This window comes from Diceros bicornis, chromosome 26 (assembly GCF_020826845.1).
Source record: "Diceros bicornis minor isolate mBicDic1 chromosome 26, mDicBic1.mat.cur, whole genome shotgun sequence".
In the NCBI taxonomy this organism is placed as follows: domain Eukaryota; kingdom Metazoa; phylum Chordata; class Mammalia; order Perissodactyla; family Rhinocerotidae; genus Diceros; species Diceros bicornis.
In genome coordinates this window covers 45,070,021-45,083,452 of record NC_080765.1, presented here as the reverse complement: position 1 = coordinate 45,083,452, position 13,432 = coordinate 45,070,021, and the positions used below count along the sequence as shown (strand labels likewise).

The 13,432-nt window shown below is 39.5% G+C and overlaps 2 protein-coding genes across 2 annotated transcripts in view; one reads left to right on the top strand and one right to left on the bottom strand.

The window, feature by feature from the left end:
• TIGD7 (tigger transposable element derived 7) overlaps nucleotides 1–13,432 on the bottom strand; it is a 94,445-nt gene that overhangs the window by 66,114 nt on the left and 14,899 nt on the right. The window lies entirely within an intron of this gene.
• Nucleotides 1,946–2,884, top strand: LOC131422724 (olfactory receptor 2C1). Its single transcript, XM_058570197.1, has one exon. The coding sequence runs from the start codon at nucleotides 1,946–1,948 to the stop codon at nucleotides 2,882–2,884; it is 939 nt and encodes a 312-aa protein (XP_058426180.1).

Sequence of the window (13,432 nt, the reverse complement as noted above, 5' to 3'; positions counted from 1 at the left end):
ATTTAACATTCCAAGATTATGAGAGAACTAGGAACCAAAGGAAGAGACTCTTTAAGGGAGGAAAACACCCTGAAAAGCAGATGAATTGCTGAATTCAGACTTGAAGTTACAGTCATGTTGGTTTGGGGAGTTTGTCAAGCTCAGGCCAAGAATCTAGTTGGTATGGCATTTCCTCCTGAACTTTCTGAGTGGCTGGGGTCAACAGCTTCCCACTCTAGTTATGAATTTTCCTTTTCCATGTTGGCTGGTTTATTCCTGGGCTAAAAGCTGTTCAGTATGCAGAGTGGGGACTGCAAGAAATCCTGACATCACTGAGCGGCCACAAAGCACCAGCCACCCAGAGACCAGACAAATCATGGAAGAAGATAGGCAGTGTCTGTCTATTTCTTTCCCCTAGAGGAATACAAGGGGACAAGCACCTCTACTAGCAGGAGGTAGTGAGATGGATATCAGGAAGAACTTCTGAGTGGAAAGATGAGCTGACTATCAGATTGGTAACTCAATTCCTCAGCTTTCTTAAGTTCTAAATGAAAAGAATATGTAGTCACGTCTTCTTAAGGTATTAGGTAGAGGTATGAAGGAAGATTGAAAAGTGCTCTGAAATCCTTATCATCCTTGACTCAATAGAAGGACTCCATTGCTGACCTAAATAAATAGGCAATTAGAAGAGATTTCCCTCCTGACTTTTGGGTGGAATCTAGCATCAGGATCTCTAGTATTTTTATTATTTATTGATGAAAAGGACAGTTCTTTAGCCGAGTTGTACCCAAGTGGTCCCTGCCTGGTACACCAGAACCAGCTAAGCACTCCTGCTCACTTCCCTTGAGTAGTGCCTCCCATCAAGCCTGCTCTTCAGGTGTGGCAGCCAGGGTTCCTGTAGGACATGTCACTGTCCAGAGAAAGAGGCAGAGCATTCACTCCCAATCTTCAGTGCCCAGATGAGGACAACTAAGCCAAGGACTATTTCTTCTTTCTTTTCAGATCATTTTATTCATTAATCAAAGAAGATGGAGAGGCTTTGGTTTATGATCTTCAGAAAAGCCTAGGTCTTCCCCAATGAAAGGAGATGATAATTCACCCATTATTAACAAGAGCTAATTTTTGTTTGTGAGATGTTAAGAATTACTCAGTGGTTTAGAAGTGGGCATAGTGGTCATATACCTCAAAAGATCAGTGATCTCCTCTGAAATCTTCTAGTTTCCTTTGCTACTTATGGGTACCCATTAACTGATTTAACCCATTTTTGGATAAAACCTGTTTATATCTTTAGCCTGTTCCACCTAAACTTACTTGGGCTTATGTGAGGTTTTGTTTATTCTACACTTACCTCCTCTTAACTCACATATTCATATCTTCTGTATTTGGTGAATAAGTCTAAATTCACCCTTTCCATTTTTTTTCATGATTTAGTAGATTCATGTTCTCCTTCAAACTTCATCTTTCTAGATCAGGAGCTTTCACATGGGAAGGGAGGAATATAGAAGAAAGGGGAGGAAATTTATCAGAAACTTCTGGGAAGCTGTTCCAAACACAATGGGTCTTCTTCACCCTTCCTTGAGCATATCAAAACCTTGGCTGGGGAAATTTGTATTTTGAGAATTTCCAGATTTAATTTAAATCGTCAGCTTCCTCTACCCTGTTGTAAATGCCATGCTGAACTGAAGAACCCTAATCTTTTTGTTCTTCATAAGGCACTTCCTTCATTTCTGTAATAGCTCATGTTTGACATTCAAATGGAATAAAGTTTCCATTCATTGTGGGACTGACAGTGGTTGGGGATTGCAGTGAAAGTTTGCAATCATAAAAATTAAATTGTTACTTCACTGTGAAGCCCAGAAGACCCTCCCTTACGCAGATCAACCTTCTCAATAGCTTCTTCTTCACTTGCTTTTCTCCCAGTGGTTTTCCCTGGACAGATTCCTCAAGTGACTAACGGCAACCAGAGATGAAAGGGACCAACAACGGCTCCTTGGAGGGCTTCATTCTGGTGGGTGTATCTGACCATCCTCAGCTGGAGATTGTCTTTTTCGTGGTCATTCTCTTCTCTTACTTGCTGACCCTATTTGGTAACTCAACCATCATCCTTCTTTCCTGCCTGGATGCCCGGCTCCACACACCCATGTACTTCTTCCTCAGCAACCTCTCCACTCTGGACCTTGCCTTTACTACTAGCTCAGTCCCTCAAATGCTGATCAACTTATGGGGACCAGACAAGATTATCAGTTATGGTGGCTGTGTGACCCAGCTCTATGTTTTCCTCTGGCTAGGGGCTACTGAGTGCATCCTGCTGGTGGTGATGGCATTTGACCACTATGTGGCAGTTTGCCGGCCCCTGCACTACACCACCATCATGAACTGTTGGCTCTGCTGGCTGCTGGCTGCCATTGCCTGGTTGGGTGGCTTGGGCAACTCTGTGATCCAGTCAACATTCACTCTGCAGCTCCCATTGTGTGGGCACCGGAGGGTGGACAACTTCCTGTGTGAGGTGCCTGCCATGATCAAACTGGCCTGTGGAGACACAAGTCTCAATGAGGCTATGCTCAGTGGTGTCTGCACCTTCTTCACTGCCATCCCACTCAGCATCATCCTGATCTCCTACTGCTACATAGCTCACGCAGTGCTGAAGATCCGCTTGGTTGAGGGGCGGAGAAAGGCATTTAACACACGCCTCTCCCATCTGGTGGTGGTGCTCCTCTTCTATGACTCAGCTACCTATGGGTGTCTGCTTCCAGCTAAGACCAGCAACCAGGACCAGGGCAAATTCATTTCCCTCTTCTACTCTGTAGTCACGCCCATGGTGAACCCTCTCATCTACACTCTGAGGAACAAGGAAGTAAAGGGGGCACTGAGGAGGCTGCTGGGGAAGGGAAGAGAAGTCTACTGAGAGAAAGAAAAAACTCCTTCATCATTTATAGCCTCTTCATCTCTACACACTTTTCCTCATTTTCTCTCTGGCCAGGTGAACATGAAGAGTACTAACCCTGGTACAAACTAGGCATGTTCCCAACAACCCTAAGCTGTTGCGACATGGTTACTGTTATTTCTAATATTCTACACTTATTTACCAAAAATCCTACTGTGGACTACAGATAACAGGGCAGACATGTGTCATCAATGGCTCAGAGGTTGTTGACTTACTACAGACCTAGCTCACTGTCTCTGTGGTCCACGGGTTATTTATATATATTTATCTCATGTAATAAATATTACATATTTAATTGTTTATTTACTGTATTTCTAGAGAATTCTGTACTTCTCTAAAGAAAGCACATCCACTTGCAGGATCTTGTATAATGTTACTATAATTCCATAAAATCAAGCCAGGGATTATTAACCCCAAACGAAAACCCAAACAATTGATCTTTGTACCCTATCCATCCATCATTGTTGTCCATCTCTCTTTGCCTCTTCTCAATATTTCAGTCTATCTACCAATATTTCCCACCCATATGTCCCTCTGTCATCTTGTTTACCCTCTTCTTTATGTCTACATCCCATTTTCCCTTCTGTCTCATCTAATATTTAATGAGAAAAGGTAGCTAAGACCATGTTCCTTTCAATTCTAGCCAAATAGGTTTCCTTGATATAGTTTTATTTAAATCATCCCCCCTAAAAAGTCCCAGCCATCAGATTTGCTACAGCATTTGGATATGCTCATATGGCTGGTGGATTATAGAATGCCCTGAGATTCCTTAAGCAAGTTTAAGAGGCCAAGAAGGATCATCCATCCATAAAGCATGTCCTCTGCCTCAAGATCTAGTCTTTCAGCCCTAAAGTTCCTGGAATCTCGCAATCAGTCCAGCACACCATGACTCATCGAGGAAATCAGGTATTGGAATTTAAATGCTGATATGTGATTCTGTGCATTACTAGAATTGCCAAGGGAATCTGCACCTGCCACCACAGTTCATATACTCTTTCCCCAAGGCAGAGGAGATAGGTTAATGTGAGAAAGTTTCTTGGCAACTACATTACCAGAGAAAAGGAAGTCAGCAGGTTTTAGGGCTAGTTTCTAAAGAATCTTCAGCTTTGTGTCCCCCACAGAACCTAAATACCCACCTTATACCTAGTAGATGCTCAACAAACACTTAGTGAATTGAATTAATTAACAAGCCTCATGAGTCTCTGTTTTTCATCCTAGGAACTAAATTTGTTATATGAACCATTTTCCTGTTTGCCACTTTGGGGTTATATTGTCCCTTGGACAATGCTGAACAAACAATGACAAATTTCCACCTTTCCACATTTCAATAATGCCCCCCAAAGACATCTAGTTAAATTGTCCCATCCTTAATTTGTTTTTCCAGTTGCAGATCAGAGCCATGACCTATTTTCTCAGTTCCTTACAGAGTAATACTGAAGTATGTCTCCAGGACTAGCCAACTAGTGGCATTATCTTGGTGAATTGATCAGTCTAGACTCTTGCAGGCTCAAATTCTTTATTGATCAGCACACTCAGATTAGATGACGTTCTCAGGAGGTAGACTCAAAATGACTATGCTCCTAAAGCTGATATATAAACCAGAATGCCAGTTGATTGATTTATGAGAATGGTAACTACCAAGGAGATTAAACAGTCATGTCCTCTAGCTAAATCATTCAAGTTGCAAAATAACTTGGGGGGAAAATAGACATGCATTCTTCAAACACTTTGGAGTTCTGCAGGATCTGCCAATGAAAAGTACGGGACATTTTGAATCTAACTTGTAGTTAGGGGAGTAGTAAGACACAGAGAATTAGAGGGAGGAGAGAAAACATGGGACATGAATACATCATGGGGATCACATATGACATCATCAAAATGCACACATGTTCATGTTCCATTTTCAATGGTGTGCATGAAACAAAGTCAAAAAATGGCAAAAAGCAATTAAATGTGAGGCAAGTTCCTTGTTATTAAGGGCTCTGAAGTTCAATTTCTAGAGTTCAAGAAGAAAAAATATGTTTGGTGTCTTATTCAGTTAGAAATTCAAAAAATGAAAAACAAAACTTCAAGACCTACAGAAGGTTCACCAACTTTAGTAAAACAGCATTCGAGCTTTTAAGAGCCCATCTCTCAGAGCCTTTTGTAGAGTCGATCTAGGTCCGTACCCTGCCCCGTAAGGGAACAAAGTCTGCTACCTGAATACCTGAATCAAATGACCAAATTTTGAACCTGCCAATGAACGGAGTCAATCCTTTTTCTGTCTTCACAGCCTTCAGGCTCAATTCCATGGCTGTGGTTAGGAGATGTTGGAATAAAGGAGCTGGTGAGAAATAGGAATTGAAAAGTGACTTTGGCTTGGTGAGTTTATGCTCTAGTATATGAGCTCTAAATTACAGACTAATTTGGAAGCTCCATTAATGATTTGGCGAAAAGGTCCAGTTTTTTGACTATATTGACAATTTGATTATATCAACTTCACTGAGTACTTACCATGTGCTAGATAATGATCTAAACTCTTTACATGAATCAACTCATTTAATCCTCACAATAACCTATACTGTCTCCATTTTAAGATGAGGACATTGGAGCACAAGAAACTTGCTCAAGAACACACCATGGTAGGGCTGGGAATCAAACCCAAGTACTCTTGACTCTAAAGCTTGTGCTTTTTCAAAAAAAAATTTTTTTTTCTTTTTTGAAATAATCACAAACTTACAGAAAAGTTGGAAGCATAACACAAAGGACTTTTTCCCCCTTGAGTCATTTGAGAGTAAGTTGACAACTTGATACTCTGTCTTCCCCAAATATCTTAGGGTGTATCTCTAACAAACAAGGACATTCTCCTATGGGACCACAATATAGCCATCAAAATTAGTAAATGAAGATTAATACATTGTATTATCTAATTTTCAGACCCTGTTCAGCTTTTCCCAATTGTCCCAATAATGTCTTTCACAGCAAAAGTATTCTGTTCAGAATCACACACTGCATTTAGATGTCATGTCTCTAGTCTCTGTCAGTCTGAAATGGTTCCTCAGTCTTTTCTTGACTTTCATGATCCTGACACTTAAAGATTATTAGCCAGTTATTTTGTAGAACATCACTCAATTTGGGTTTCATGTTTCTTCATAATTAGATTCAGGTTACGCATCTTTGGCAGGAATACCACAGAAGTGATGTTGCATTCTTCTCATTGTAGCCTATCAGGTGGTGCTATGGACTGAGTTGTCTCCCACATCCAAATTCATACGTTGAAGCCCTAACCCCCAATGTGATTGTATTTGGAGACAGGGCCTTTAGGAGGTAATTAGGGTTAAGTGGTATCATAAGGGTAGGCCCCCCTACTCCAATAGGATTGGTGACCTTATAAGAAAAGGAAGAGAGAGACCTTTCTCTTTCCACACACACTCAGAGGAAAGGCCACGTGTGGACAAAGAGACCATCTGTAAGGCAGGAAGGAGCCCTCATCAGAAACTGAATCCTGCTGGAACCCTGTTCTTGGACGTTCTACCTTCAGAACTGTGACAAAATAAATTCCTGTTGTTTAAGTCACCTAGTCTACGGTATTTTCTTATGGCAGCCTGAGCAGACTAAGGCAGTGGTGTATATTTCAATTTGTCCTGTTACTAATGATGTTACTTGGATCACTAAATGAAGGTAGTGTCTGCCAGTCTTTTCCATTATGCCCCACTTTGTAATTAATAAGTATTTTATGGTGAAGTACTTTGCAACTACATAAATATCCTGTTGCTAATTCAACTCAATTTATTCATTATTTATTAACATCGTATGGAATCAGAGTTTCCTATTTTATTCAATGGTTTATAACTTATTATCACTATATTGTTGTCCCCTCTTTGATCAGTGGGAGCCCATTCAAGCTGGCTTTTGTGTTTTTTTGACTTGTCCCCATATTCTTTGGGCACTTCGTTGCTTTCTGGAACCACAAGATGTTCCATGCTTATCTTTTATTAACCCTACCCCAGACCAGCTATTTCCTCAAGGAGCCCTGGTTACTTTCAATGAAAAATGGTGTTTAGAAGTCAATTTCTGGGCACTAAATGTTCTCATTACTCTTGGGGTGAGCTGCTCCCAGGTCATCTCTGTAGACAGAGGTAGGATACACATAGATAGATTGATAGATGAATAGAGAGAGAGATAAATATAGATACAGTATAGACACAACACATATCCCTCTGTATTTCTATCTATCTATATATCTATTTATATAGAAATTTAAGTCTGACAATACCAAGTGTTGAAAATTATATAACTGATATGTATTTCTGACATTCCACAATACACACACAACAGGGTTTTTTTTTAACTTTATTGAGGTCAAAATAGTTTCTAACATAGTGAAATTTCAGTTGTGCATTGTTATTTGTCAGTCACCACATAAATGTGCCCCTTTACCTCTTATGCCCACCCCCCAACCCCCTTCCCCTCTGGTAACCATTGATCAGTTCTCTTTGCCCATGTGTTTATCTTCCACATATGAGTGAAATCATATGGGGTTTGTCTTTGTCTGGTTATCTCACTTAACATAATACCCTCAAGGTCCATCCATGTTGTTGTGAATGTGATGATTTTGCCTTTTTTATGGCTGAGTAGTATTCCATTGTGTATATATACCACATCTTCTTTATCCATTCATCAGTCGATGGGCACTTGGGTTGCTTCCACATCTTGGCTATTGTGAAGAATGCTGCAATGAACATAGGGGTGCATAAGTCTCTTTGAATTCTTGATTTCAAGTTCTTTGGATAAATACTCAGTAGTGGGATATCTGGGGCATATGGTATTTTGATTTTTAATTGTTTGAGAAAATCTCCATACTGGTTTCCCTAGTGGCTGCACCAGTTTGCATTCCCACCAGCAGTGTATGAGGGTTCCCTTTTCTCCACATCCTCTCCAACACTTGTTGTTGTCTTCGTGATTATAGCCATTCTAACGGGTGTAAGGTGATATCTTGATCTTTGATCAAGTAGTCTTGATTTGCATTTCCCTGATGATCAGTGACGTTGAACATCTTTTCTTGTGCCTATTGGCCATCTGTATATCTTCTTTGGAAAAATGTCTGTTCATATCCTCTGCCCATTTATTGATCAGGTTGTTTGGTTTTTTGTCGTTGAGTTGTATGAGTTCTTTATATATTTTGGAGATTAACCTCTGGTTGGATATATGATTTGCAAACATTTTCTCCCAGTGGGTGGATTATCTCTTTGTTTTGTTCCTGGTTTCCTTTGCCTTGCAGAAGCTATTTAATCTGATGAAGTCCCATTTGTTTTTCTTTTGTTTCCCTTGCCTGAGTAGACATGGTATTTGAAAAGATCCTTCTAAGAACGATGTCAAAGAGTGTACTGCCTATATTCTCTTCTAGGGGTTTTATGGTTTCACGTCTTACCTTCTGGTCTTAAATCCACTTGGAGTTAATTTTTGCATATGGCAAAAGATAATGGTCTACTTTCATGCTTTTGCATGTGGCTGTCCAGTTTTCCTAACGACATTTATTGAAGAAACTTTCCTTTCTCCGTTGTATATTCTTAGCACCTGTGTCAAAGATAGCTGTCCGTCGATGTGTAGTTTTATTTCTGGGCTTTCAGTTCTGTTGCATTGATCTGTGTGTCTGTTTTTCTACCAGTACCATGCTGTTTTGCTTACTATAGCTTTGTAGTATGTTTTGAAGTCAGGCATTGTGATGCTTCCAGCTTTGTTCTTTTTTCTCAGGATTGCTTTAGCTATTCGCAGTCTTTTGTTGCCCCATATGAATTTTATGATTCTTTGTTCTATTTCCATGAAGAATGTCATTGGGATAGTGATTGGGATTGCACTGAATATGTAGATTGCTTTAGGTAGTATGGACATTTTAACTATGTTTATTCTTCCAATCCATGTGTGTGGAATATCTTGCCATTTCTTTATGTCATCCTCGATTTCTTTCAATAATATCTTATAGTTTTCATTGTATAGGTCTTTCACTTCCTTGGTTAAATTTATTCCTAGATATTTTATTCTTTTTGTTGCGATTGTACATGGGATTGTTTCTTGAGTACTCTTTCTGTTAGTTCGTTAGCAGAGTATAGAAACGTAACTGATTTTTGTAAGTTGATTTTGTACCCTACAACTTTGCTGTAGTTGTCGATTATTTCTAACAGTTTTCTGATGGATTCTTTAGGGTTTTCTATATATAAAATGATATCATACGCAAACAGCAAGAATTTCACTTCCTCGCCAATTTGGGTATCTTTTATTTCTTTTTCTTGCCTAATTACTCTGGCCAAAACCTCCAGTACGAGGTTGAAAAAGAGTGGCGTGAGTAGGCACCCTTATCTTGTTCCTGTTCTCAGAGGGATGGCTTTCAGTTTTTCCCTGTTGATTATGATGTTGGTTGTGGGTTTGTCATATATGGCCTTATGTTGAGGTACTTTCCTTCTATACACATTTTATTGAGACTTTTTATCATAAAAGGATGTTGGATCTTGTCAAATGCTTTGTCTGCATCTATTGAGATGATCATGTGGTTTTTATTCCTCATTTTATTAATGTGGTATATCACATTGATTTGCAGATGTTGAACTGTCCCTGCGTCCCTGGTATAAATCCCACTTGATCGTGGTGTATGATCCTTTTAATGTATTGCTGTATCTGGTTTGCCAATATTTTGTTGAGGATTTTTGCATCTACGTTCATCAGCAATATTGGCCTTTAATTTTTCTTCTTTGTGTTGTCCTTTTCTGGCTTTGGGATCAGGGTGATGTTGGCCTCATAAAATGTGATAGGAAGTGTTCTGTCTTCTTCAATTTTTTGGAATAGTTTGAGGAGGATGGGTACTAAATCTCCTTTGAATGTTTGGTAGAATTCTCCAGAAAAGCCTTCTGGTCCTGGATTTTTATTTTTTGGGAGGTTTTTGATTATTGTTTCAATCTCTTTACTTGTGATTACTCTATTCAGATTCTCTATTACTTCTTGATTCAGTTTTTGGAGGTTGTACGAATCTAAGAATTTATCCATTTCTTCTAGATCGTCCAGTTTGTTGGCATATAGTTTTTCATAGTATTCTCTTATAATCCTTTGTATTTCTGTGGTATCCATTGTAATTTCTCCTCTTTCATCTAATTTTATGTATTTGAGCCTTCTCTCTTTTTTTCTTAGTGAAGCTGGCTAAGGGTTTGTCAATTTTATCTTCTCAAAGAAAGAGCTCTTAGTTTCATTGATCCTTTCTACTATTATTTTGGTTTTAATTTCATTTCTTTCTGCTCTAATTTTTATTATTTCCCTCCTGCTGACTTTGGGCTTTGTTTGTTCTTCTTTTTCTAGTTCTTTTAGGTGTAGTTTAAGATTGCTTATTTGAGATTTTTCTTGTTTGTTAAGGTGGGCCTGTATTGCTATGAATTTCCTTCTCACAACCACTTTCCCTGCCTCATATATGAGTTGGTATGGTGTCTTTTCATTTTCATTTGTCTCTAGATATTTTTTGATTTCTCCTTTAATTTCTTCAATGATCCATTGGTTGTTCAGTAGCATGTTGTTTAGTCTCCACATATTTGTCACTTTCCCAGCTTTTTTCTTGTAGTTGATTTCTAACTTCATAGCATTATGGTTGGAAAAGATGCTTGATATGATTTCCATCTTCTTAAATTTATTGAGGCTTGCCTTGTTTCCCAACATATGGTCTATCCTTGAGAATGTTCCATGAGCACTTGAGAAGAATGTGTATTCTGCTATTTTGGGGTGGAGTGTTCTATATATATCTGTTAAGTCCATCTGGTCTAGTTTTTTGTTTGGTTCCACTATTTGCTTGTTGACTTTCTGTCTTGATGATCTATCCATTGATGTAAGTGGGGTGTTAAGGTCCCCTAGTATTATTGTGTTGCTATTAATATCTCATTTTAGGTCAATTAATAGTTGCTTTATGTACTTTGGTGCTCCTGTGTTAGATGCATATATATTTATAAGTGTTATGTCCTCTTAGTGGAGTGTCCCTTTTATCATTATATACTTCCCCTCTTTGTCTCTCATTGTCTTTTTTATTTTGAAGTCTACTTTGTCTGAAATAAGTATGGCACCCCCTGCTTTCTTTTGTTTGCCATTAACTTGATGTATCAACTTCCATCCCTTCACTCTAAGCCTGTGTTTGTTTTTAGAGCTGAGATGTGTTTCCTGTAGGAAGCACATTGTTGGGTCTTGTTTTTTAATCCATCCAGCCACTCTGTGTCTTTTGATTGGTAAATTCAATCCATTTACATTTAGAGTGATTATTGATATATGAGGACTTAATCCTGCCATTTTATCACTTGTTTTTCAGTTGTTTGTATTTCCCTTGTTTCTCATCCCATGTATTTCAGAATGCCAATTCAGTTTGGTGGCTCTCTATGATGGTTTTCTCAGTTTTCTTTTTATTTATCATTTGTGTCTTTCTTTTTTTTTTTTTTTTGAGTGGTTACCATGAGGTTTGTATAAAAGATCTCATAGATGAGATAGTCCATTTTCTGATAGCCTCTTATTCCCTAATTCTAAGCAGGTTTCATCCCTTTCCTCTTCCCCTTCTAAGTCGTTATTGTCACAATTTATTCCACTATCTGTTGTGAATTTGTGGTTAAAATCAAGTGATTCTATTTCTTTTTCATGTTTCCCTTCCCTTTATCTTTAGAGTTACAATTGTTTGCTAATCTGTTCTGATAGAGAGTTGCAATTTTCTGATTTTGTCTGCCTATTTATCTCCTTGCTCAAGGCTTTGTAAACCCCTTTTATTTTTTTGTCAGGTATGACAGCCTTCTTGATCAAATCTTGTGTGTGGGGGGGTGGGTCTTGGTGGCAATGAACTCCCTTAGCTTTTGTTTGTCTGGGAAAGTTTTTATTTCTCATCATATCTGAAGGATATTTTCACTGGATACAGCATTCTTGGCTGAAAGTTTTTGTCTTTCCAAATTTTGAATATATCGCTCCAATCTCTCCTAGCCTCTTAGGTATCTTCTGAGAAATCAGCTGAAAGACTGATGGAGCTTCCTTTGTAGGTTATTTTCTTCTGCCTTGCTGCCTTTAATAGTTTTTCTTTGTCATTGACTTTTGCCAACTTTACTAATATATGCCTTGGAGAAGGTCTTTTTACCTTGATCTAATCAGGAGTTCTGCTGGTTTCATTTACATGTAATTCCAGCTCCTTCTCCAGGTTTGGGAAGTTCTCAGCATTATTTTTTTGAATAAGCTCTCTGTTCCTTTCTCCCTCTCTTCTCCCTCTGGAATATCTGTAATCCTTACGTTGCATTTCCTAATTGAGTTGGCTATTTCTCAGAGAATTTCTGCATTTATTTTCAGTCTTAGTTCTCTCTCCTCCTCCATCTGAAGCATTTCTGTATTCCTATCCTCTAGATTGCTAATTCTGTCCTCCATAATATCAGCTCTGTTATTTAAGGACTTCAGATTTTTCTTTCTCTTTCATTGTATTTTTCATCTCCAACATTCCTGATTGGTTTTCCTTTATAGTTTCGATCTCTTCTGTGATGAATCTCCTCTGTTCATTAATTTGGTTCTTGATTTCATTGAACCATCTTTCTGAACTCTCTTGTAGCTCGTTGAGTTTTCTTATGATGGCTGTTCTGAATTCTGTCATTTATATTGTAGACTTCTGTGCCTTCATGATTGATTTCTGGGTGTTTGTCTTTTTCCTTCTGATCTGGAGTATTAATATATTTCTTTATACCATTTGATGGAATGGATATGTGCTGACGCATAGTGATAGCATCTGGTTGCAGGTTCCATCTGTTGCCACTAGGGTGGGGGTGGGGGGCAGGAGCTGTGTAACCTGAGCCTGCCACAATCCCTGTCAGCTATGCCTGTCCCAGACTGGGCCACTCCTTGAGATCACAGCAGTGCTGTGGGGTCCCCCACCGAATAGGAAGGCAGTCACGCAGGGGCTTAGGGCTGCTGCCACCTGCTCCCATAGTCTTACTGAGATGCGCTCCCCGCTTCAGGACTGCAGGGATATTATGGGCATTCACGGCAGCCAGGAGCTCATTCAGTTTGCCCAGACTCAGCTTAGCCACCGTCTGCTTCCAGGTCCTACCAGCTGTTGTGTTTGGTGGGCGGGACCTCCTCACTGGGTCCGAACCAGGGCCACTCTGTGGGACCACGGTGGGACCATGGACTTTACCACTGGATGAGAGAGTGATCACATAGGGGCTCAGGACAGCACCAAGTTCAAAATTGTTCAGGCTAAATATCCTACTACAGGGAGTCATGAGGGTAGTTGCTAGAGTTCTGTGTTCTCCACAAGTAAAGAACGCTCAGTCCTTCTCTTTGTCTCTACCGCAAAGTCAAGCCAAAGATGAGCAGCAGGACTGCAAGGAGGCTGGAACTGATAATGGTGAAAGTGAGCATTCGCATGCCATAAAGTGAGCGATGAAATGGCTACACTCTAGCCCAGGATCCCAGAAGTCCTGGGCTGTTCCCAAATTGACTGGTAAGCCAGTCCCCTCACAGGAGATGCATAGAAGAGGCGGCAAG